Source organism: Syngnathus acus, chromosome 12 (assembly GCF_901709675.1).
Source record: "Syngnathus acus chromosome 12, fSynAcu1.2, whole genome shotgun sequence".
NCBI lineage: Eukaryota > Metazoa > Chordata > Actinopteri > Syngnathiformes > Syngnathidae > Syngnathus > Syngnathus acus.
This window is the reverse complement of record NC_051097.1, coordinates 10,746,950-10,773,331: the sequence shown is the minus strand read 5'-3', so window position 1 is coordinate 10,773,331 and position 26,382 is coordinate 10,746,950. Positions and strand designations below refer to the sequence as shown.

Here is a 26,382-nt window from a genome sequence, read left to right as displayed (position 1 = left end):
CTCCGTTTTCGGCACCACTTTGAAGTCAGGGAAAATACAAAACAAAACAACCGCAAGAGAACAAACGAAGGCATAGCAACGAGCTAAGCTAATATGAACCTTTGTGTTTATCGTCTTGCCTCTCCATCCGATGTCCCGCTCTGCTACTTAATATTCGGTGCGAGCAGCAAATAGTCGTGCGACGGCCACCTCAACTCACCTGCGGGTGACCCCCGCGGTCGGCAAAACTCCTCGGCGCTCGCTCGCTCGCTCGCTTTCTGCCCACACGGTCGCCTCGTGCGCATCGTTCGCCTTTTGGCTTTCTCGCCCCGAAGCCTCCCTGCCGCTCACGCATAATTACAATCCACCGCGGCTGCAGTTTAATTCCGCACTCGAAGCCCAGAGTGCCACTTTCAAGTGTTTCACCGCGAGTGTTTGCCACGGGCTGCGTGGACCGTTTGTCGGAAAAGATATTTATGCAGCTTGTCAGCGGCGTTAATACTTGATAAGAGATGCACTCACTTATACGTGTCCATGTTAGTGCTCAACCACTTTCAATCATAAGCTAATAGCATTTTTTTCCCCTCCCTCATTATTGTGCTTACGATTAAATGTGTGGTTACGTTGTCAAGGTCCTCTATTTTTTTGAAACAAATACAAGCAATACGTTTATTCAGTTGAACATTACGTACATGTTTTCATATATCTTAACCTTGCGCAGAAATAATGGCGAATGGACCTCGAATAAATGTGAACTCATCGACTGAAATTGTTCATTTATGAAACGCTTGTAGTCTCATTCATTGCCATTGACGGCTGGACACGTCGCCCGATGACTAAATTGTAACAACTGTACGTACCAACCAAGCGCTTGAACGGATAAAGTCTCAGTGTGTGTGTGTGTGCGCGGCCCTGCCAGTGATAGCGTATCCCGCATGACCAAGTGCAGACTACTACGACGATCCCCAGTCGTCATGTATTATTCAGAGTGCACCTAAGTGATTTCAGTTAAGGCTCCTCCAATCCGGCATTCCAATGTCATTAATTATTCACCAGCGTCATTCCTGCTCAACAATGAAGCTTGGAAGTCGCTTGGGGTGGGTCCGCCCTGATAATCGGCCACCGCGCTGACAACGCAATGCCTCAGCCGGGCCCGGGGCGTCCCACGCTTCTTTCGGGAGAGGGTCAGGCGGTGCAATCATGCCGATTGGTCGGCCAGCGCGGCAGAGGCTCCATCTGCTCCAGATTGCGGCGGCGGCGGAAGGCAGATAGCCGCAATTTGCCGCAATTGGCCCATCATTTCGCTAGATATGAGGAGAGCAGAAAAAAAGGCCCCCTCCCTCCCTTGCCTGCCTGCCTGCCTGCCTGCCTGCCCCCTCTCCACAAAAGCCTGAGTGCTTCATTTGATACCTCTCATCGCACGGCTATTTTGCCCGCACTGCAGCTGGAGTCAGACTTGTTTTGGCTGCCGCGGTGATGGATGGAGAAGTGGAACGCACGCATGGAGGAATCAGACGTGCCCAGCCGGTCCAAGATGGGGCAATTAAAGTTAAAATGATTAGGATGCTAATGAAAGCACACTTGGTCCTCCCTGGCCTGGATTCAGAAACGCTCATTAAAATTGAACAATGTTTGTTTTTGCACTTTTTCCACCGTCTGTCATTTTTCTTCATGTCCGCAATCCAAAATAGTCAGTGGCTTCATCTTATTGTTCTTTCCCTACGAGTGAGAGTCAATGTCGGGGATTGCAGGATTTTTTTCTCTCCCCTCTCATGTCGATGAAATATTTATCCGACAACAGGAATGTACGGCGCTTTAGAAGCTGTCAAAAGGCATGTTCACGTCTTAAACATGACCGCCATGTCCTCAGCAGGTCATACTTGAACGTGTGCACTTTTTATCATCACCAAGCTTATTTGTGCTAAACTCACTCTTTCGTGTATTTCATTTGTGGCATCAGGGTTCATTATTTGTCACAAAATAGAATTTCTGCAACTTAGCGGGAGTCTTTTCAAATGGTAGCATTTTAATGATGCCCCCCCCGCACTTGATTAGTGATGAACATGCAGCAATGTCACATCAGGCAAACACTGCTGGAGGCTCTTCAAGCTGCGGGCTCCGTTTGGACACTGGCTCGCTGGCTCGCTCTGGATTCTCATTACTTTCGCTAAAGAAATCAGTCAGCATATCAAACGCATAGCTTCAAGGCTTTCGTTTGCGTCCTGTTGTCCGGCGCCCCCGTGACATGTCGTCTCATCTGCATTCCGTCGGGCTCGCTCACTTGCTCGCTTTTTTTTTTTTTTTTTTTTAGGAGTCATTTCACAGACCTCTCTCGCAAAGCAAGGTCAAAGCCTCGGGGGACAAAATGGATGTAAGTGTCCAATCGGTTCCAAGTAAGCCTGATCTTGGATCTGTCATTCGTGTCATGTTCATGGTGCTGTTTCAGTGGAACGCTGAGTCGTCTGATTCTTTTTCTAAATTGTACATCACATATGTCCACAGATCTGACAGTCTTGAGTGTAAATGAACAAAATTCAGCTTTAAAGAGAAAAGTCACACGAAGGTCCCAGTAGATGGCGCTAAATAAGAATAGCTCCTCCAGAACGATCATAATTAATTGCTTCTGATTTCACCTTCTTTATATTTCATTTAAATCCTTCAAACGGTGAAAATGAATATATCATCCTAAGCTAATGCGCCTGCTAAGCTATCAAGGCTAGCTAGGTGCGACTCTTCTCAGTGTTTTTGGATCTTTGTAACTGTAAACACAAAACTAACCAGCAAACAAACACAGGCATAGCCTGCTAAGCTCAAAAGGCTAGTCACACGCTAACATGAAATAGCCTCGGAAGCTAATGGGCCAACGATGTGCTACCGATTGTTTATGATTTGTATTGCTTTTGAACGATTATAATAATAAAGTGAAAAGCGAGCCAACAAAGTTGTATAACGTAGCCTCGCCTCCCAAGTTAATGACGATAACAACGAGCTCCAAGCTGCTACGGGCACATAACCTTCTTGGCGGAGGTACCGTAATAAAGTCACACCCCATCCATCAACCCGGTGAATGGCGTCGTCACGGCAGACATTTTTTACTGCCTCCTCAGTGTTAAATTACCCGCGCGTGAATTATTCTCGCCGCGATGTTTAATGCACGACGTGGCGACACGGGTGGGAAATGATTGCGTGGGTGGCTGACGCGGTGATAAAGTGAAAGAATATATCTACTGCCGTGCCGATAAATCATCAACAGCTGCCAATTAGCATGACACCCACTTCTGACTTAGGAAAATATACCTGCCGGGCAATCGGCAGAGGCGGCTGAGCATTGACAGATTGACAATCAATAGTATGAAGTATAGGCGAGTATTTTTTTTTTGGATGATTTTTATATTTTACAGTATGAAAGAGGGTATTTCTATCTGGATCTGCGTGTTTATTGCTCTGTACAGATATTTGAACTTGAGTCCTTTTACGTGTTGCCTCTCGGTACAAGCGGCACACTTGTTTCCCCGGCTGGTAGTTGGCTCTGAGCTCCCACCATCGGCGTCAACAAGCCACCAAGAGCGCCGGCCGGCGTTCATTCATTTGGAATGAGAGCTGGGAGGAAATGTCGGGCCGAGTGACAGCTGGCGGGAGCGGGGGGGGGACCAGAAGGAAGCGGGAGTCGAGCGGAGTTCAGCGTGAACCGAGATGTTCCTGGCAATGGTCTGACACCGAGTAGTCACGTTGAATCTCGCAAATTCCATCTTGCTCCTTGGAGCCAAGTTCATTTTTGGATTGGGCTGTCGTTGGGGAGATGAAGTCTGCCACCACATTCTTTGCCTCCATCCTGGTTGCTATGAGCCGGTCTATGGTCTATATCTGATGCCTGGTCTCGTTTGCGAGTACAGGGTGTTCGGTTTTGAGTCATTGAAATGCACAATGACATTCGCTCTCCGTAATAGTGCGTTCAAGTTGACCTCACGAAGTTGTTAGCGCTTTTGTATGCTCAAATCTGCCCCAGTTTTGTTGAATGCGCCGCAAACGACGACAAAGGCTTGCTCTTCTCCTCTATTAACGTCAATTTTGGACACTGGTACCAACAAAAGGCACAAATAGCTACCTCGGAGAACAATAATGGGACCATTTGAGATGCTTCAGCGTCAATTGTACCCACATCATCATCATCATCCCAGAATACAAAGCAACGGGCCATTATCGGCCACTAATTTGTTGTCGCCTTTGAAAATCAAAACGGCGACCGCCCTTTGAAAGAACGCCCTATAAAAAAAAAAACGGTGCTCGTCTCAAATCGGCAGCTGTGCAAGAGTGTCAAAACCTGTGCAACGTCGCTCGCGAGAGGGCTAATGAGGGCGCTGTGGGCAAAGTGAACAAATATTCCCCTGATAATGACTCCCGAGTTAGACTCTGCCTGGGGATGCTCCGTCAAGAGCTCTTCTTTCCCAGCCGGAGGAAAACTCTGCCTTTGTCTGGCGTCGAGTCGTCTCCGTCAAACTCCGGGATAGGCTTGTTTTTGTGCTCGTCGGGTTTGAGGTGTCGTTGAGTCGTCTGAAGGAGAATCAGACCGATTTTCCTTCCTGCGTAGCAAGGCGTGGAACGTCTGGAACCTTCCGTCTCCCCCGTCACGAAGCGTCCCTTGGCAGCCTTAAAAGGGGGAATTGTCTCGATAAGCAACAGGCTGGCGGGGGGGGGGGGTTGGTTGGGGTCCGACGAGAAGCCTTGGAAGCAAAAATCAGATGTGACAGAAACCGACAATTATTTTCTTTCTTCCTTTGTCCTGCCAAATGTCACCGCCGCCTTTGGGAACAGGGTTGCGGCGGCGGGTGGTCTTAAGGTGTCATAGTTGAGCGCACACCTGTCTCTGTTCTTTCATTCCAACCTTTTGATGTGGAGTTAGCGACAATGCCAAAGCTTTGGCGTCACCTTTCAAAAGCGGCAACAGACGAAGGCGGCCCCGTTGGGCCGACCGCCGTCACCTGACTTGGTGGATACCATCTCTTCAAATATTGTCCCCCATCACGCCACGCCGCCTGGAAAACATCGCAACAGTACCCCAATGACCGTCCTCGCAATTTGAAGAAATCATCTTCCTCTTTGCCACAATCTCAGCAGACAGGAAGATGAAGTCAAAGGAAGGGATTGAAAGGCTTTGCTGGGGGGTGAAGCGGGGGCGGGGCTAAGAAAAACACAGTCGGATGGGTTTGAGTTATGGTGATGCAAGGATGGGAGCCACTTCTATCCTGTCGAGCAGGAGCTGCCCCCCCAGGCAACCGAGAGAGAAAAGCATGATGAATAATTAACTGGCAAAAATGTCACGAGCGCCATTGAAAAGTGTAATCATTCCTCTGGTGGATTTAGGGATCGTCTGCCTTTAACGTGCCTTTATCGTTTTTTTTTTTCCTTCTGCTGTCTTTTGTTTGGGACTCCATTCCTACGTGAAACTTTTGTCTTTGTCGATATTTGAATCCAAAAGGAACAAATATCAAGTGAGCGTCCTGATATTGAGCAAAATTTGTGTCGCCTTCTGTGAGAAAGCTCAGCTGTGCAAAATGAGTTATGGATCACGGTGACCCATTTTAATGATGTAATTGCAGATATTCATCATCTTTTATGGACGGAACAATGCTTTGTTCCCACGTGGAGGGAGGGCTTCTAAATTTAATACTGCCTGTTTGTTTTTTTTTCTTTTGTCTTTTTCCACGAGTGGAACTGGAGGACAGTCTTTGTCTTGTCATCACGTTGCATGTTTTTTTTTCATGTGAGGATTTCGATGACACAATTGCATCATGTTCCATCTGTTTGTTTGACTTGAAAATATTCCATTTGAGGAAACGTTTGTTTTTCTCTAGAAAAAAAAGGGACATCCTTGGGAGCAAAGTTGTGTATTTATATTATTAGTTTAAGTTTGTTTTTGTCAGCGATTTATGTGCTTTGTATTTTTTTATATTTATATATATTTTTTTAAATTTATATTTCAAATATTGCGGGGGTTTTTTTCCCCAGATTTTATTTTTTTTTGTTCAACATTTTGCGACTTTTGAAGCAACATTAGCATCGTCCTGTCTTTTTTCATTATCAGAATAAATCGTGCGCGCCTCCTTTTCCGCTCGCCGAACACAAACTCCAAAATGTCGCGCGGCAAGTCAAACTCTTGAGGACGCGCGACAGATTTTGAATCCTTGATCAGCAAATAAATAAAGAAATAAAGGCACGTTTGACAGAAATAGTTTGCATGTTGTTCCCCTTTGAAAAGGAGCGCCCCGGCGCTGCGTCACCTCGGGGAGCTCCCCCCTCTGGAGTCATTTGACAAACTTCAAAAGACTTTGGGCCATTTTCTCTTTCCGAGGAAGGCAAAAAAAAAAACCCCAGCAAATAATAATCGAGATACGCACGCACGCACGCAACTATTTATAAGACTGCGTGAGTGTATTTACATAACTTTAATTTGGTCTCTAATTAAAGCCTCAGAGAATCCCGGCTCGGCTCTAATTTGGAATAATTAAAGAGCAACACAAGCCAAGTAACGCCAGCCGCGCCTCGGCGTCTAAATGCTCAGGTGTACCTGCCTGTTAATTAAATGCTATTGTTCCAAACGGGCGGGCGGGCGCTCGCATTTGCAGGTATTTTGCTCGCTGAATTAACGCGCCGGATGCTGATTGTCCCGCCGGGGGAAAACTCCGGGATGGGCTGTTTAGCGGTGCCTAGCAAGGAGTCACAAATGGCAAAGAAGTCCTTTTTTGCACACGCGGGAGCTGGCCTTGGTGCTAATTAGCGCTGAGAGCTAAAGCAAGGCATTTGCAGACGCCGAAGCTCAGCGGTTGATTCGGCCGCAGGATTTGCTGGTGGCGCAAAGCAAAACAATTCGGCACGCTTTTGAGGAGTGCGTTGACGATTGCGCAACAAAGGAGTGGAAGTCATCTTGCAACAGTGTCAGATTGCGGCAGACGCACATCAATCTCTTGAAATCCGCTGCAAGAGAGGCCATTTTCTGTTTTTCTTTCCCATGTGTTGGTGCTCTGAAAAGCTTTTCTCGCTTCTCCGTCTCACCACTGAGCTACAATTAAAAAGAAGCTTTGACACGTGAAAGCCAAGTTGAAGCCAAGTGGTCCTTTTTGTTTTTTGTATTTCTTGAGTCTTGTCAGAGTTTACTTGGCTTGGCACCTGCGTCCGCCTACGGCAAATGTAAAAGCAGCGTTTATGGAGTCAACGCTGACAAAAAGTTTCAGACAACGGAAAAAGAATATTTGGAGAGAAGAGAAAAAACTGTTTTTAAATAAGCAGGCAAAAAGTATTTTTTGGGGGAAAAACAATTTTAAGATTTTTAAAAATATATTTTTTAAGGATACTGTTTTTTTTCAAGAAAGAAGCTGTAACATTGACCTGCTGTGTCTGTCCAGGGCTGAAGCAGATCCACGCTCTGTCCATCCAAAGCAACTACGAGCTGCGCATCGACCTGGAGGACTTTGAGAACGGCACGGCGTACGCTCAGTACGGCACCTTTGGCGTGGGCCTCTTCTCGGTGGACCCGGACGACGACGGCTACCCGCTGACGGTGGGGGACTACTCTGGAAATGCAGGTAACGCTTTGGCGGGATGTTTATTCATTAATTCTCGGTTTGGAAAACAAAAACAAATCTTGCAAAAATCCCTAATTTAAAAAAAATATATATAAATGTATCAAAAGAACTGCTAGTAATATTCTCAATCTGATGTTGAATAGAAATCAAGTGGGAGGGGTTACAAGATGGAAAAAAAAACGAGTGCTCATTATGAATGTGTGTCAATTTCAATTTCCGACTCATGTCAGCAACGAGACGGCGTTCAGCTCTTTACTTCCGTGACCTTTTCTCGTTTTCAAGCACGGCCTTGTCATTTTACGCTCGCCTGCTTTGCGCCGCTCGTGAATCGTAACGTCCATTCAAAAGTTGCTCCTTCAAAAAAATCTCGCCTCAAATGGGAGGCGGCTCGCCCGTCATCCTGATGAAATTACAGGAGATTAATTGAGCCGCAGCATAAACAAAAGCCTGAGGTGGAGACATAGCGGAGGGGAGGGGGAGAGGGGGTGAAAAAAAGCAATTTACCGAACCTTTCGGGAGCATCGCTCTGCCCGCGGAGAATGGGGGGACAGGTGTGAGCGATGGAGCCCGCGGAGGCGGGCGATGGAACGATAGCAACACAAAGCCACATGACAAAATAGGAAAGTTCAACTTTTTAATTCCAAATTCATCTTTGCTGAGGAAAATAGTTGAATTGAATGTGAAAGAACGCAAGTGCTCACGTAACGAGAACTTGGGCTAGCAACCCGGGGCTAAAATTAAGCTCCTCCCACTCATGAGCTCCTCTGTGAATGAAACTCATCCACTCGACGGCTCCGAATTGCCACGGACTGGAGGCGCTCGCTCATTTCTATTTATCGCCCACCACCCCCCCACACATTACGCCTCCCCCCCCTCGCCCATCCTCCCCCTCCTCCCTCCCCCCATGGCTGCAGGCGACTCGCTCCTGAAGCACAACGGCATGAAGTTCACCACCAAGGACCGCGACAACGACCACTCTGAGAACAACTGCGCCTCCTTCTACCACGGCGCCTGGTGGTACCGCAACTGCCACACGTCCAACCTGAACGGCCAGTACTTGCGCGGCCAGCACACGTCCTACGCCGACGGCATCGAGTGGTCGGCCTGGACCGGCTGGCAGTACTCGCTCAAGTTCTCCGAGATGAAGATACGGCCCACCCGCGACCTGGACGGCAAATGAGGGAGAACTCCCTCGTCCTGTGCCCGGTCCATTTTGTTTTTTTGGTGTCTCCGCCCCTTTTAGTCTTTTTCTGGGGGGAAAAAAGAGAAATCGGATTTTATTTTTCGTGGAACCAGCAAGGACCAAGCGGGAAGTAGAGGAGGAGACAATGGAGGACATCTTTCCTCCAACCCACGCCACGTTACCTGATGTTGTGTGCGTGCTCATGTTGATGTGCACGCTAGAACATAAAAAAAAAATCAATTCAGTCCACTTCTCTTCTACCGACCTAAATGTTTTCTTTCTTTTGTCCTTTACGTTTATGCAAATGAGACGAAAAGCACCGTATAAATATATATAAATAATCTCTATATCTATACATACAAAAAAGAATAATGTTGCGGAGAAAGAGTGCAATTCAAATTTGTACGTCATCTTATTTTCATTGAATTTCCACAAAGAAGCGCGGTGGGGCCACGTGGGGGGAAAATACGCAACGGGAATCAAGTTGTCATCAAAAAACTGCTAATCATGCATTACAGCTTCAATTTTTGTTTTGTTTTTCTCCCGCAATAACACAATACAAAAATAATGGTGTGCCAACATTTTTAAAAAATCAGCACAAAATGTTTGCCGCATTCTCTCCATTGCAGAATTAAATTATTTATAAAAAAGTATTGTATAAGTGTTAAATGTTCTGTCAGTAAGTTGTTTTTATTGCAGATATAATTTTTAAATGAATCAAAAAATGTCTCAAATATTTAAAAAAAAAACTTTTTTTCTTCATTTCCTAAAATATTCCACTATTTTTAGGCAAAAGAAAATGATTTAACTCTCTTTGATGGCATCTTTATTCTCACCATATAATGCTACATTTTCCCCCCAGTGTCGCCTTTTCCCTCCTTTGTCCCTTTTTTGGATGTACTGAAAGCTTTAGAAAAAAAAAAAATGTAAATTTGACTGTACAGCGTGTATGACTTTTAGAGCATGTCCGGTTTTTGTTACCATGCTTAAAAAAGAGAAAAAAAACAGAACTGAGTACATGCAAAAAAAAATGGAGAAAAAAAATGAAAATGCACAAGGTGGAAGGAACATTGCAACCATCAACTTGTCTGAGAGACTCTTCCTCGTGGCCAGCGGGAGTATTGCACACTGCGTGACGTTTGGCAGAACCTTGGCCCCCAAAAGCACATGTCCACGTGCACACGAACGAACGCATGCACGCACACACGTCCCTTCTCCGCCGATGTTCTTGAACGTCGCCGGGCGTGAGGATGCGACAAACAAGCCGGAAATAGCCGCTGAAGAGGCAGCGGTCGGACCCAGTGCGGCCACGCATGCAAATGCACATACACGCGTGTGGGCATTGTGCGCACGTGGACAAAACAAAAGGATGAGCGAGCGAGGGAGGAAGAGAGTAAGGGCGTGCGAGGCGAGTTCCACACGTACAAAAGGGTATTTAAAAATTCCAAATGTAAGGGCCCAAACTGCAAATTTGCAAGTTGTGGTTTCAACCAATCAGAAGCAGGAAGAAGAAAGGAAGGGAAATGTTAGTTCAATTAAATGATTTGATGCATCTTCTGTTTCATAGAAAATCGAATTTTCCACAACTCCCTGGTAAAAAAACAAAACAAAAAAGCAAAATTGTTAACTTAAAAAACAGAAAATACCTAGGTGTACACGTGGAAGCGTCTTCGGCACGTCTCGTTGGTGAGTCCAAGTCACATGATGCTTGTGTACGATACCCCGTTTTGCTGCTCTTTGTGTTGACCAACGGAAGGATTTCCGTATTGTTCTAGACGGAGCTTTTACTTCTTGTGATCGTGAACCCAATTGAGTGAACGCCGCCTACTGGTACTGTGTTGAACTGCGCTTGCACCCTAACCCTGCCCCTCGCCTCACGACTTCAATCACGTTGTGCTTATTGTATACGTTTCTGCTTTGTTCAATAAATGTTGGAGCCGAGCGTCACCTACAATTGCCCTGGTTGCCCAACTACCTGCTTTTTTTCCTCTCTCTCTTCGACCGGACGATAAAAAAAAACTAAACGAAAAGGTCCTCAAACCTCCCTAAAATGTCTCCATAGCTCGCCAAACATTCTCGCACTTGCCCAAATGTTGTGGAAAATTTCTTCTCCCAAACCAAATCCAGGTAGATCCTCAAAGCTTTTCCTAGAAGATCCTTCAAAGTTCCCCAAATCTTTCTGGAATGTCCCCACACCTCCCCAAAAGTTTACTAAAAAAGACCTCCCCCCGCCCTTCAATTTCATTTCCCTGTGACGTGCTAGCGATTTGTTTCATTTGCGTTCTTTCCTTTTTTTGCGGGTGCTGGATCTTGCTTCTGTGTTTTATTGTTCTCGCCAGCATTCAATAAACGTTCCCATTTTCTAAAAGGAGGAGAGAGGAGAAGGGGCCTCAAGTGTGTCTTCCTTCCTTTGGAGCACTGATGAGCATTTCAGCTTTCTTCCTTGATTAAAAAAAAATGGATTCAGCCTCCAAAGACAGTTTTACTTTGTTTACTAAATTTCATATTGCTATCACAAGTAGCGCCACGTGAAAGTTTGCTTGCGGCGGCCATTTTAGGAGTCATTTGATAATTAAGGCACCCTTAAGTCCCATAAATTCTTTTTCTTCTTAGGGTGGCCAATAGTGAGAGCACGTCACTGCCCCCCCCGACGGTATTAAATACTTAAAAGACATTGACAAAAATTCAAGCCGCCTGCCTTTAATTCAACCGGGGCCTTGGGAAGCCATAAAACTTTGATGATAACAAATGTTCTCACAATTGCGTTTGATACTTCAATCTCCGCTGGAAGCTTCTTCTTGTGAAGACATCGCTGTAGTAATGCGCTCAGCCCCCCCCCCTTCCTTTGGGCGTTGGCGCGGGCCAACCTCGCTAACAACTGCGAGTCGTCTTATCGGTGTCAGCGCCACCGGGTTGAGACTCTTATCAGATTGAGTGCCGCAACAAAACGGACAGAATTTAGCGCTCGGATGCGCCGATAGCGAGCGTCGTGGCGGCTGCGTCTTAATCCAGCTGGCAAACGCTGAACGATTCAAGACGGGAATGCTAATGATAAAAAAATAAAATAAAACAAAGTGCAGGGAAGCCGCGTCGCAATCGAGACGACGGGTGGAAGCGAGCCAGGGCTGACGTGACCCGGTGGTCAGACAAGTCCCCGGTTTTGTCAGGACCCAGCGATGCGGGAAATGGAAGTACGACCACCTCGGAATACAAAGCGGAGAAACTTCCTCGGTTCAGGACTGTGACAAAGGAATGTGAAATAGAAATGCTACTATTATAAGGGCATTGCTTTGTGGATTCTCCTCAATTGAAGGCAATTGAAATGGAGATACAAGTCCAGTCTTAAATTGTTCCATTTGTCACCGATGGCGTCAAATGGCCGGGCCCAGGTCCAGTTTCGACAACCCGTCCGGTGTCTTGAGAATCACGTCTGACCTTTAGCCTTTCGGTGCGCTACAGCAGGCTATAATGACCTTGCAGAACTAAATACCTGGCAGACGGAGATAACCGGAGAGGCCCGGAGGGACGGAAAGAGATGGAGGGGGGGTGTCGACTCGACATCTCTTCCCAAAAGTGCTTCCTATTGCTAACCTGCAGCCGCATGCCAGGACGAAATTGACTTTGGAATTGATATTTTCGTCTATTAAAACCTGAGCTTTTCGAGGATTCACTACGAATGGAGCGAATTTCGACAAGACAAGAAATATGAAATAGTATAAATAATATGCGGACTTGGTAGTTAGTCATGTGACTTGATTCTGGATGGCTTAGACGCAATCCAAAGCGGCAAGGTTGAGGTTGTGGCAGGGGGAAAAAAAAAGAAATATTTGGACAGGCCTTTGACACGAGTGTCAAAGGAGAGGGATTGGTCTCAGGTAATCCCCAAGTTTCAAACGGCGCCTTTGATGGAGGATGACAGGGAACCTAATCTGTGTTTCTGGGGCGACATTAAGTGTCTGGGTCTTGTCAGAGATGAGTTGTTGCAAGTTGAAGGCTGTTCAGTCCTTGACCGCACTGACACTCGAGGAGATTTGAGATGATTGCAAAGCATACTTAGGAGTCATGTATTGTCATTTGCGGGACAACGGACAGCAAAGGCAAGCAACTGCACGAAGCAAAAAATAAAATTGCAAAAAATTCATTGAGATCGTCACAGATGAGTACAAATTGTAAATAAACAACAATAAGGGGAGCCGAGTGGGAGGGGGCGGGTAACCGTATGCATCGTCAGCAACAGTATCAGCACGTACATAAATGATGAGGGAGGAGATGCGTTTAGCAGCTCGACGCAATTCCTTCGCTCTTTATTTATTCCGCTTGTATGTGACGCGGCGAAGGCGATGCAAATGACGGGGGAGGAGAGTCGTAATCTGCAGCCGAGACTGATGATATCTCCACGGATTTAGGAACCAGGCTGGTGGAAAGAAAAGTACTTGGGCTTTCTCTCTCCTAGGAAAGTGACGGTTGTTAGATGTCAAAGATATGAACTGGGTTGGCAGTGAATGAGTTAATGGGCAATATTCGAAGCACATGTAAATCGTTACGTTGACTTTGCTGCTTTCAGAGAGGCCCGTGAAAGACAAATTAAGATTGTGTGCAAAAGCATAAACGTCATCTATTGAATCGCGCGCTTGTTTTGCTAGCTAGCTGAATGCACCACCATTCAAGTTTGTTTCTTTATACGCATCAATGACGTTTTCCACAAAAGCACCAGTGAACAAAAACACAAGGTCGTGGCGCCGCTCGCGATTTCCATCCATTCTCGGAAGACACGACACCGTTTGTCAGATGACTTGGAATTAAACCTACCGGTACATTTCTTGGCACTATCAGAAGAAAAGCTTTGGGAGGGGCGAGCTATTCCCCCGCAGATTGCCAACATAAAGTCCAGACGGACGAGCGGGACAAAAGCCGCATAGATCAATACGGCGAGCGCTAGCGCCAAGATTGCCATCGCTACATTTGCAGCTTGGTTGTTATCGCGGCTGGAGTCGCACAAAGCCTTCTGCTTTCACACACGCTCGCTAATGATAAATCCGTGCGCTGGTTTCCAATGCAGATGATTGGGGTCGTACAAATAAAATCGCATCGGTTGCTGATTCTTATATTTGCTGGGCTTTGTTTTGAAGGGGGGAAGGTTCAATGAACTAATGGGAGCAAGTCCTGAGGTGCTGCACTTTGGTTCAGGCAATAAAGGAGGAAATCTAATATGGTGGAACTTTTTGTCCCACAAGGTCCACAAACGCCATTTGCTGGGGTCTCCTCCTCCTACACACTCACACACACACACAGGGTGATAAATCCTGTGTGGCATTGGGCCGTAACCTGATTGCGATGTTTATTGGGTAGCGGCCATTCTGAAGTAACCTCGTTTTGCTTGCCGGAATACCGAGTCAGCTATTTGTTCGGGGCAACGTGCGACAGCCCTCTTATGACTTCAAATGATCCGCTCGCAACAAAAAAGCCATTTTGACATCTTGTCGTAGAAGTTGTCCAAAATGGCCGCCTCGAAGCAGGTCGGTCGACCAAAGTCCTCGACGGGGTCGTCGACCGAGTTAGCGGCCGTGTCACTTGCGCGGGAAATCGGAATGGCAGCCTTAATGACTGGATATTCCATAATGGGAAGAGTGCGAACTGCTATAATTGAATTCTCTGCGCTACATTTGGAGTCCGCTGGCCTTTCCGCCCGTCAGGCGTCATCAGGCTCGCTGCCGTCAGAGCGTGCCACAAGGAATGTATTAAGACCACCGCTTGGGAGCAATCTTTTCTTCCTCCCTTTTCATGGAAGCGGCACTTAGCATTTTTCACAACAAAAGCTATTATTGCCGTTATGCAAGGGTGTCATTTTCTTCAAGGCTCTTTAATTACCTCCCACACGCTTACTGAGGCAACAACAGGCAATGTGACATGAGTTGCCCTTGCAGCAACGTATCGTCAAAAGAATTTGCTTGCGGCTATTTTGACACGCATTTGACTGATGTCGTTTGATCAAAACGGCTTCTTTGACGAGTGGATTTGTGACCACTCCCACAACGGCGCAGTCCTCTCTTTCTCTCTCGTAAGATCTGCTAGCCTGCACTTGTCTGCTAAATGATTAGCATAGGGTCTCTGTGGAGAGACGCCCCACGTCGGATTCCCACCAGACACTAGTCAGTCTTTTAATGTTTTCATTTTGGGCTCCGGTGTGACATCCAGCGCTAAGCAAATCATGCGCGCAACTCGCCGCGGTGAGCCCCGATTTAACACCTTGCGAGAACAAGTGTCAAAAATATCGCCGCATATTTATACCTGCCTTCCAACCTCCATCTGGCCCCAAACTCCCCCCCCCCCCCCCCCCTACAGGCAGTGCGAGGACTGGTTTTGCAGCTTTTAATGGTCTGTATTAATTGCGCAGGTTTGTGTGCTGTGTAAAGCGCAGCACTGCACAGATGTAGTCTGCTTGCAATGACATGCACGCTCATGCCTGGCGGGCTCCTGCAGCTGTCCTACAAGTCCTCCCTGGCATATTAAGGCAAGCCACTTGGGACAAACTGTCCACGGCAAGTCTTGTGCCCAAAATAACCGCCCGCCGGCAGTAGGGAGACTTCAGAGAAGACATCCTAATCAGATGCTCCCGCCGCCATTCGGGCTGCCTCACTTTGACACAAAAGGAGCAACAGATTTGGAAGATTTCCAAGTTGAATCATTGCTTGCATCTGCACTTTGGCCTTTATTTGTTTGGCAGGCCTTTGAACGCTGAGGAAAAGATCAGGATTGACACAATTTAGACGCAATTCAACAAACCCGGTCGGTTTGTTTTGGTAAACTTCAAAGACGATTTGGCGAGTCTTTTCGTAAGGGTTGAAGACAATTTAGAACCTTCGGCAGTCTTAGAACGCGTGTTTTTGGAAACAAAGAATCTCACATACGGTAGTTTCGTCAATTGTGTTACACAGGAAAGACTAACGAGGCTAGCGCTTAGCTTCTAGCCGTTAGCATCCAAACGGGATGTCACTCAACGTAGGCCGCCTCGGTATTACTCGTCCAAACTTGACGTGGCTTTGATTCAACTTGGCCAGGTGGTGGAAGGAAGGATGACCCGACCCGACCCGGCACTTGGCTCGCTTTCAACCGCGTCCCCCAGGAAAACAATTAGCGAGCGTCATGGCTGCCACCGGCTGCCCTCGAGACGCTTTGTAGCTTTCAGCTTCGCGCGCAACGAACAGCAGTACTCTGCGTAATAAATCGCCGCCATTTCCAAACCATTTAGTAATTGTCACCGTACCAATAATGATTCTGTTAAATGTACTTTGTTCCCGTTGGAACGCGTTCTTCATCGATGCCTGCTAGCCGGCTAAAGTTGAACGGCTAGCGTAAAAGGCACTTTTGTCTTGTGGAAGTTCAAATCTTTCCAGCTTGTTTATTCTTCAAGCACTTGACTTTTTGGAGGTAAACTTGACTTCATCCTGGCGTTATGATTGAGCCTTTTCCGTGCGGAATCCTCCCGGGGGGTCTTCAAGCGGCGGAGATGAAGAGCGTAGGACTTGTTCAATATATACTTTGGCTATTTCATTCCTGCCGCTGCACGTCATCTCGTGTGTTCCGAGCACCTTTTCGGTGTAATTTCAATCACACCTTGTTTGCCTGGCTGAACCTCAACTTCCGCCGGCTGACATGGCTCAATCGGGTGCTCTCGCCAGGGTGCGCCCGCCCGTCCATTACGCCGCCGCCGCCACTCTGCATTCGCAAGCGTCACGGGTAGTAATCAGACTCCAGATTACCGACGTCTGTCGGCGGCAATATCGGACTGCCGCCGCCGGCCGGGTCCCCTCGGGGCTTTCCGCATAGCACTTCCATCACGGCGCTAATGTACGATGACGTCTCCGACCGCGGGGAGGTCGCCGGCTCAGATTGTTTGCACATGTCAGACGGAATGAGAAGTCATTTAACTCGGCTACACGGCGTATTACGGAGCGCTCTTCAAAATGCACGTTGGCTTGGTAACAAATACGAATCGGGCTCGCCGTCATATCATGGTGCCGTCTCCACATTGCGAGCTGTCAAGGGCGGCCGGCTGGCGCAGGGGTCCTCAAATGAGCTTTGGTGTCCGCGATGTAATGCGGGCTGCCGCAGATGGATGGCAAACAACCGGGTCAGGCGGCAGGGAAGCTGAGCAGAGGCTGCTGATGGACAGCTCGCTCGCTGTGAGCTTTCTTCATTCATTTATTTTTTTGCTAGCAAAGGACCGCTAATACTTAAAAGCGATAGGCCGTTGTCTAACGTCCGTCGACGGCACGACCTCGACCTCAACCTGCTTTCTCGCCCGCAAACCTGATCCGCATTTGCACTTTCTCAAACACGCCGCATCCGCCCGCGAGTAATCGACCGTTTTCTGATTTGACTTTTGAAATTGCGTCTGTCCATCAAGCCGCCGCCGCCGGCCCATTTGGACGTCTTTCAAGCAACGTTTTTAGAGGCTAAGCCAAAGATGACTCGTCCTTGAGGAAGGCGATGAGGAGCCTTCCCGACAGGCCAGACAGATATTTGACGGCGTTGTTTGAAAGTTCTCTGTTGTGTTTTCTAAGTCTGATTTTTGGCACCATTCGTGATGTAGCTTCACGCCTTAACCCCATTCTAAGTCTCCTTGGAAGTTCCAGAGTCTTATACTTAGCCGTAATGGCTTTTCGATGATCACTGCGCCGCCGTCCGTTTAAGAAAGAAGCACTTTGAGGCCAGTGAATGGCTGGCGATCATATCAAGCTTTCTCGAGTGCGGGACGGGGCGGCAGAGCGACTTTATGAAGTGGCCATCGAGGTGCGCGATGGCCTCATCCATCGTCTTTGCTTTCCTTTCAGCGTTGATTAAATGAGCGTGATGGATCCCGCCGTCATTAGGGGAACTGAGGGCTGGCACCTCGCGCCCGCCGCAAATCACTTTTATGCGGGACGACGGCGGCATGCCGGCGACAGCTTTACGGCTGCCGCGCTATTAATGGAGCGTCGCGTTTTACATGGCGCGGCCCAGCCGCCGCCCCGCTGCTCTTTTGCCACATTATGACTCTTTCCAACGGTGCCCAGTCAGCACGTTCCTCTTTGTCTTCAGGTGGCTGCTCTTGAAGCCATTTGCTTTGTTTGAATTAAGCAATGTGCAAACAACCGCAGATAATGAACAGAATGGCACCTGGAGCCAAAGGTGGAGAGGACAGATGACCGTTGTCACCTGAGGCTTAATGTCGTGAGGCTCGGTGAAAACCTCGACTTTGTTTTAATTAACGTGGATTGTCAATGACACGGTATCAGAAGCAGAATCAAGATGGTGGGGACGTGTCTTTACCTCAAATGTATTTTGCAAATTAGACGAGCGCATGTTTTGAGGATGCGCAACGGAGGTAATTGGCTGTTTTGCTCTCCGCTCAGTTTGAAACGTTCCTTTATTCCGAAGGTCATTCAACTCGCATGATTTGCATGTTTCCAGGCTCTGTACCTTTTTTTTTTTTTGTCCTCTCTAGTTTCACTCTTCATTCACTATTTATAGGCTTCATTAACTCACATTCAGAGTTTACCCCCCCCCTCCCACCCTCAACATTAAAAAAGCCTTCGTGGCGCAGAAAGCTGCCACAGATTCATCACAGTCGGGAGTGGAGGTCACCTTTCCAGGGGAAAAAAACAAAACATCCCAGCTCCAGTAAATTTCAGGAGCAAGCGAGCGAGACCCGTGAAGCAAAATCCACGCAAGCAGAAGAAAGAAACAACAATCGTAAGCTAACGTACGCTAACATTGCGCGATGGCGGCTCACTATCGAGTCATAATTATACAAGTGCACAGATACAAGATAAATAGAAAGAAATATAATTGATTGTAATTCATTTTAAGATAATATGAAATGGCAATCTTGAAAAGATAATCCTTTATGAAATCATGATTGAAAAAAAAAATCATTTTTCTAAATTGCTCCGCTCTACTTTGCGTGTCCCTTTTTCTTTACACTTTGTCATAATGGAATTTAACAGCGTAGTTCTACTCTACGAGCGGAATGATCGACAAGCCAGTGTTAGCCTTTGTGTATTCCGGATGCTGCTACCGTGTTTTTCTTCAGTAGTGACGGTTTTTATAATTGCAGCGCTTGGATTAAGTCGGCTAAGTCGGCAACTGAAGGCCGAGATAGCAAAGGCCCCATGCCGCTGCCCGCAGCCCGCCGCCGCAGCAGCGGCCATGGGCGACAATAACGCAGCAGCCTTGTGCAGCAGATGAAGGCAAAAGAGCCTTCAAGCTGCTTAGACAAACGCCAAGTGAGCAGCCAAGGCCGACATGTCTTGACAAAAAGTGACATCTGTCGCCACATCCACGAGGTGAACCGGCTCGTTCTCTAAATTTAAAAGATAGACGGCTGCGGTTGGAGGCTCCAAAATTGGACTCATGCACAACATATGGAGGTCTATTTACAAGTTGACATTTTCAGGAAATGTTCCAAAATAGCCATTTTGATTGGTGTGCCTTGTCTTTGATGCTTTCCTTGACATCGGCCTTGTTTACCTGACAGCGACTCAAACCGCTATTTTTCCTACAGACGCCGTCAACTCTTGGTATAATAGCCAAACGTCATCAGGTGCTTTTTTTCACGTCGTGTTTGGCACTGCGATAGGGCGCCGCGTACGCTGGCTCCGGGATATCGTTTGGCACGACGTGTCGCCGAGACGCTGAGCTGACGTGTCGCCTCTTTACCATTTTTGCGACGGAGAAGGTACGCAGACGTTTGGGATTTGTCGCGACTGTCACCCGGTAGGCGGGACATGTGGGCGACGTGACTCAGAATGTTCCAGCGTTTTTCGACAAAATTAGCGCCTGGATTATGCGCTCAAACCTGAGAATTTTTTCAGAGGAAGCGCTCAAACTTTTGAATCTCTTGAGTAATCAAGGGTTAACAAAAACTGAGTGACAAAACCTGAATCCACCTCTAAAATCTTGGAGTCATGCTTCCACCCAAAAAAAAACAGACGTCGTCACACCTTTTGAAAACGCTACATTTATTTGGCACTCCCAACAGGACCGGCGTCATTTTATTCATAAGCTTTTGAAAAATCAATACGGTCATTTTCCTGCTCTCGCACTCATCCTAATCAAATCTTTTCAAGCGTTTCAAGTATTGCAATATGTCCGCTGCCCCCCCCCCCCCCCCCCCCCCCGGCAGATTGCCGCTTGTTTGTCGGACTGTTAGATAGAAATGTCAGGAGAGGAAATAGTTGAATGTGGTACACCCGCAAGGCCCTTTCATATTTAGCCATCGTCCAAAGAGGCAAACTTGTTTCTTAATCCACCTGCTGAAGGGTTGGAGAGAAAAAAAAAAATCAATAGTACTTTGCCCACCCAAGCCGAAAAAAGATTGCGAACACCATCTCATCAGGTCCACTCCAGTATTAAGTATGAATCAAATATCAAACCTGGAGGGCTGCCGAAATAACCAGCAGCCGAAAAGTTTGCTCTCTAGAATTACACATTTGGATCCCAACTAGCGGTGATGCAAACAGATATATTTGTTTTATTTTTAATTACGCCAGTGTAAGCGGCATTCATTTCTATATTTGAATGAAATGTGCGAAGCCACACATGACAAAAAAGCTTTCAAGTCGTTGAAACAATTGCCGATGACGATTTTTTTGTTTGAATTGCCACTCGTTCTCACCTTGCTAGGTTGTCGGTAGCACAACCCAACAGCTTTTCCCGCGCGCCGCTCAGGTGGCAGATAACCTGTCGACATTATTGCCTCATGTTGGAAATAGTTTTTTCATTGTGCCCCAAACCAGTCACTGTAATTTCCATTTCTTCATTTGGTTATTCATCTTCTAGCAACTGTCTGCTAGCTAAAATTAAGCTCATGGCTTCTCCAAAAGATTCAGCCAACCTTCTGTTTGTCTTCTAACCCTCAAGACCTCGAGACCTTGAAGGTCCCGGTTTTGTCTTAAACTCAATCCCCCTTGTCTTGTCCTGGTCTCAACCGTTAAAGATGACGCAAGTTCCCAGCGCAGAAGCAAAATCCTAGCGCCACATTTTCCTCCCATCTTCCGTCGTGAGGGTCCCCCTCTTTTCAAGCGTGCCGGCTACCGTGTCCAATCTCTTTGAGGCCGAGTGTGACGAGACAAGCTGTCATATTTTAGCAAGCGCCATGCAAACGGCGCACCGCACTCGGCGCTCTGATCAGCCCGGCCGGCGCGACCTCTCCATCAGAGTCATTATCGACCAAGGCGAATAAGATATTTCGTCTGGTAATCCTCTGCTGGTGGATTACCAAGGAAAGGCTCTTGTTTTATTTTCCCTTTTTTTTTTTTCTTTCTTTTTTTCTTTCTTGCTCTCGTCTCCAGGCCGCCGGCGGTTCTTCCTTGGCCTCTAATCCTCTTCTCAGCATTCCAGGTAGAGCGAAGACTGATGCAAGCGCTTCGTGCGCTGACAGGGCCAAGCAGGTTTCCAAGCGAGATATCGGGAGCCTCCGTCGTTTATTTATCAGGCCTCCATTCAGAGTCCTTGAGTGTCTTCTGTAGTTGTTGTTTTTTTTGGGTGGGGGGGCGACTGGTAACAAAGTGTGACGAAGACGTCATCGATTAGACTGTCAGGCCGTTTAGTTTATTCAGGTTGTAAGCGAGTGCAGAAAAAAGGTACAAGTTTGGTGACGCTTTATTTAGTTTATTTTTTTATCCTTCTTTTTCCCAGTAATTCAATTCCGAGGAATCGTTTGTTTGCTGGCTTGACGCTTATTGACCGGCGCCCGGTGGCCGGTGAGGCCGCCTCGAGTTGTCGTTGTTGCTGTGAATAATCGCACGTAAATTTCTTTAGAGGACAGAGTGGAATGTGAACTTTATTTATTTGTTGATTTATCGAACAGGGTCAATACAGATAAAAAAAACATTGCTGTAAATGTGCCATAAGGCATTTTATTATTATATATTTTTTTTTATATCAAGATAGAAGAGAATGCTAACGGCATTGGAAGGATATTCAAGACGCAATTTGTATTGTGTTATCGAAGCCCCGCGGTCTAATCCAATGAAATAATCGTATTTAATCGATTACCGTCATCCGCGGACGTGATCGGTGCGCTCGCAATAGCTTTCCGTCAAGACGAATACTGATTTTTAACGGTCACCAGGTTATCAACTGCTGCGGTTATTACCGGGAAGGCCGCGGTCAGCGAAAAACAAAAGTCTTTGACCGGTGACGGCCGCTCCGTCTGCACGCTGATGATTTTCAAGTTGGAGTGGAAATCAATGGGGCTCATTGCGCCCTGCCCCCCACCGCCGCGTTATCTTAACGGGAGCGATATTAGAGCGATACGCCGAGCTGGTCTCCGGCGTAATACAGTTAGCAATGACAGGCAGAGTAATGATCTTCTGCCGGGGCGGCCCGTCGGGGCTTTCGCAGTAGGCCAAAAGCATGAATCAAAACTCTGCTCTTGCTTCTTCTCGTACTCCAGGCCCCGTTTGGCTCACCTTCTTTTGTTTTGCTAGCCTTGTTACGCTTTGATCGACTTTTAAAGGTGAGCCGTCATGGGTTAGCATCTAGCTAGAAACAGAAATGGCCGCACGTTGACAGTATACTGTGTTGGGTGTTAAATTGGAACGGTGCACTGCAGAGATGCCAACCACACACAGTAAAAAAAAACAACAGCGATGAATTCTCCTACCTTGTAACTTTTCCACACAGTCGCCCAACTGGCACCTTGCCATGTCGTCGTCGAGCTGTGGCATTTTCAGTGGCGAGAATCTTCAGCTCCCAGCGGGTGATGCAAAGATGCTCGGCGGTTAATTTTGTGCGAGGTGACTCCTGTTTCCCCCAGCCATCTGTTCTCCCGTTCTCATCTGTATGGATAAGAGGACACGCATTATTAGCATGGCTAAAACAAAAGCCCGTCGTATGGCGCCCGTGCCCTAACAAGGCAAGGGCGTGCGGCGGGGCGGGGCGGGGTAACAAGCGGCGCGGCGGCGGCGGGGTCGCTCGCCATTATGTCCGTCAGCTTAACCTTGGCCTCTATGGATATTAATCTGCGCCGTTGCCGATATTTTCCCCGGAAAGGCGGATTAGCCAGGCTCCTCTCCTCATTTCACCACGACACTATCAGCAGGTACCAAAAGACACGGAGGGAGGGGGGGGGGGGGCAAACCAAGGGGGATCCATTCTTCAGGAACCCATCCACCACTTCAGAAACCACAGATGGTGAACCCGCCCCCGGTCTACCTCAAGCCAGCAGGGAATGGACCCCGGCTCCAACCTAACTGGGATACGCCGCAGATGAATGGCTGGATGGATTTGTGGCATGAGGGACAAGAGTCTCTCCGGCGGGCCCGCCACGGAAGGCAGGAAGGAAGCAGCCGCTCGATCCGACGCGGCCATCCGCGGCGTCCGGAGGGAACGGCTGTCCGCTTCCAGATGTTGGCCGCTTGACGGACGGACGCCTCTCGGGGAACGCGGCGATTGCGAGCATGTTAGTCAAGAATTCCTACTAAATATTTCAAAGGGCCAAGGGAGAGCGAGAGACAAAACAAAGTGGATATCGGAATCTGGAGCAGCGTTCCCATCAGAGACCGCCTCCCCTCCCCTCCTGCCGGCTCCCCACCACTCATCCACCCCGCTCCTACTTCTCGTGGTTACAACCGAAATAAAATCGTTTGATCTCAGAGACTCCGGCTTCCATTGTTATCCCGCCGTAAACCTCCTCAGCCCCTCCCGACAGTAAATAGGTCGAGCAAATCTCACCGTTAGTCGATAAAGTCAGCGCTAATTAGCAACATCTTCCTACTTCAATTAGGGAACCCTGTCGCATGGCAGCGCACTGCCAACAATTCAAGCTTTACGTCTGCAAAAAACCTGTTTGGAAAAACAACGTACTAAAGGCCCATGGACGGCCGGACCACGGTTGTAAACAAGAACCGAGAGAGCCAAAAGCAATAAGACCACGACATCTGCCGTAACCCGAGGACAAACAAGCGGGCGCCAGACGTCCTTTATGCGCTCGCCTTTTACCCCTAAAATCCAAGACTGTGCCAGTAAATTTCTTTCATCTGCTGTCACAGTAAAATCTTTTGTGTTGCCGACAAATTTCTTTTTGTCAACTACCTACTTCCCGTTCGAGACGGACCTACCTTGTTGGCCCAATCATCGCAAGCTCCCCGCCTGGGCGATCGACCCGCTTATCGACAAAAGCTCCTTATCAGGTCCGAGAAGCACGCCGGCCGGTTCCTGATCACGGATCAAGCCCGTTCCAAATAGCATTTGAAATCAAGCGGACGCCGTTGCTTTCCGTTGATCCGCGCCGTCTTAGCCGTGGCTTTAAAGGGATTTCTTCCGGCGGCTAAGCTCGTGTTAATTGGTGGAGGTTATCGGCGACCAATAATAGGAGCGGCTTGACCGAGCGGGCCTTGCCGGAAAACGGTTAATTCGGCAGAACAAGCCGCCCGAGAGAAGGGATTTGATGAAGCGCTCAAAGGTGGAAAGAACATGAAGGAAGATGTTTTGGTGCTGTTTTTTTTTTTTTTTTTGGGACCTGACTGGCCATTGTCAACATTAAAGTGTGAGAAATGTGTGTGTGAAAGATTTTGAATGCGCTCCATTTTATTTTTGCGTATTTTGCATGCTGCGGCACGTTTCGTGGCAGCTTCCAAGAAGTCTGGGAAAAGACGATGAGAATGGCTGGCTTGATTTCTTTTTACTTTCTTTTTTTTGTCTGCGAGGATTGCTGGAGGATTTTTTGCTTTCCTGCTCTTTCATGCTTTTGTCAAGAAAGGCAATGCTCCTTCCTGTACTTTATTTATTTAATTTTCTTTCCTCACTTTCCCCCTCCTGGCGAGAGAAAAGCTTAAAATGCTTTACTCGCGCTTGTGGATATGAACACTTTGCCTCGGTTGCTAAGCCAACGTAAATACTTTACTTGGTAATCTTTTCTTTCTCCGGGGAGTCGGCAGAGAAATAAACGGTGTGGCATTCCGTTTTTTTTTTTGTTTTTTTTCCCTGATAAATGGCCCTGGTGTGCTCTGCTCTTGTTGTGACTTTGAGGGCGGAGGGAAGAAAGGAGGTGGCGATCGAAGAGCAGAATGGAGGCAAGATGACAAGATATGCTGTTTGTCTGATCCCTGAGAGGGGAGAGCTTTCATTACTCCGGGGACTTTTTTTTTTTTCCTTCCGCGCTCTCATTTTGGCCTGTGGAACGGGGGATTTGGCGTTTTGAGGCGCTACGATGCGATGTCGGGGCAGTGACTCAGCGGTGATGGAGTGAAAAGTCCGCTAAATGCACCTGAGCGCCTTCTGACTACAAAAGCCTGGACTGGATGTGAGGCTCAAGTGTCTTTGAAGGTCGGGAAAACAAGTATATATTTGTGTGGATGTGTAGTATATGTGAATATTTGTATATGTATTTTCAATAAAGGCTTTACGTGTCTTTGATGCTAACGAAAGGTCGAAAGGTCACATTCATGGGAAAGCAGCCGTCCAAGCTGACCCAAGTTTTTTTTTTTTAACGAACCTCTTTGGGAGGTCCATTGTCGTTCTCGTTCGCACTCAACGACATCCCGGGAAGCGGCTTATGCGACCCGAGGGTGTCTGGTACCGTCTTCCTTCCGTGATGGTGAGCCGAGCGGGACCGCCGGCAAGTGGAGCGAGCCCCTGGGCGCTTCCACTCTGCGTGACCTCACTTTGGAGCGTCGCGATGCATCACTCGCGACTTAACTGCGACCCCTTTGCTCTGCATTATGGGATGCTGGGATGTTTGGAAATGACATGCCAGCATCACGGAAAGAATACAGATGGCCACTTTGATGTCCCTCACTGAAATGGCGTCACGGAGTCTGCAATATTTGTCGCAGTGAAGACCCAAATTGACATTTGATGTTTGCAAGCGACAAATATTCGACAGTGAATCCATCCATCCCCTTTGGATTTCCACTTTCATGATTGCTTGTGTTTTCAAGTTATTTTTTTCCCTCCCGCAAATGTTCGTTTTACATTTAAACAACCCTAACAGAGATTAATGACATCTTCTTTGCCGAGTCTTGCCGGCCCGAGATGTAACTAGCCGGCCAAATGAAAGGAAGCCACCGGAGAAGGAGATAAATTAGCTTTCGGAATATTGAAGACGAGAGGCCACCTGTTGCCTGTAGCCTTGCCGCTGGACCGCGTCCACTCATTACGCACACAGACACCACTTAAAAGTCTGCCTCTGCAGGGGAAAATCTGCGCTAATGTGCAGGACATGGGATTTTTTTAAGGCCGTCTTTGATGTCTTTGGCGCCCCCTGTTGCTTGCCTGAGCCCCCGTTCGGAGGTCTGAAGACGAGAGTGGGATGACTCATGCATCTCACCATGTCGCATTTACATTTCTTTTTTATTTTTTTATTTTATCGGGTGCTAAATGAACAGTCCACTGATTTTTTTTCATTAAGAAAAAATCACTTGTATGGAAAAGGCATGGAGCAAAAGCGCCCTCGTGTGGATTTCCCGGCAACTACAACACTCCGTGGTATTTGAGCACTGTCAATTTTTTCTTGAATAATGTTGAATGACTACATTTTCCAAATCACACATGTTAAGGTCTTTGAAGACTTAATTAGCCTGCAAGTTTTAAAAGACATACGTTTCAAGTATTTGGAAGACTGCATTATGTTTGATTTAGCAGGTCCAGTAT

At 47.5% G+C, this 26,382-nt stretch overlaps 2 protein-coding genes and 1 long non-coding RNA gene across 4 annotated transcripts in view; 2 read left to right on the top strand and 1 right to left on the bottom strand.

The window, feature by feature from the left end:
* The window catches only part of LOC119131074 (fibrinogen C domain containing 1), a 39,279-nt gene extending 30,089 nt beyond the window's left edge, over positions 1-9,190 (top strand). For both annotated transcript variants that reach the window (XM_037265205.1, XM_037265206.1), the window contains 2 exons: positions 7,380-7,559; positions 8,474-9,190. In XM_037265205.1, the coding sequence (XP_037121100.1) occupies positions 7,380-7,559; positions 8,474-8,739 (446 nt within the window). In that variant the 3' untranslated portion in view covers positions 8,740-9,190. The remainder of the gene's footprint in view (positions 1-7,379; positions 7,560-8,473) is intronic.
* Positions 9,191-9,489: 299 nt separating this feature from the next.
* The window catches only part of dab2ipb (DAB2 interacting protein b), a 56,549-nt gene continuing 39,656 nt past the window's right edge, over positions 9,490-26,382 (top strand). Inside the window, exon 1 of the mRNA XM_037265128.1 lies at positions 9,490-10,033. The gene's annotated coding sequence lies outside the window, so the exon portion shown is untranslated. The remainder of the gene's footprint in view (positions 10,034-26,382) is intronic.
* On the bottom strand, positions 20,279-23,799 carry LOC119131116. Its single transcript, XR_005099596.1, has 2 exons — positions 22,394-23,799; positions 20,279-21,516 (listed from the first exon to the last, which is right to left on the bottom strand). It is a non-coding gene; the product is annotated as an uncharacterized LOC119131116 (long non-coding RNA).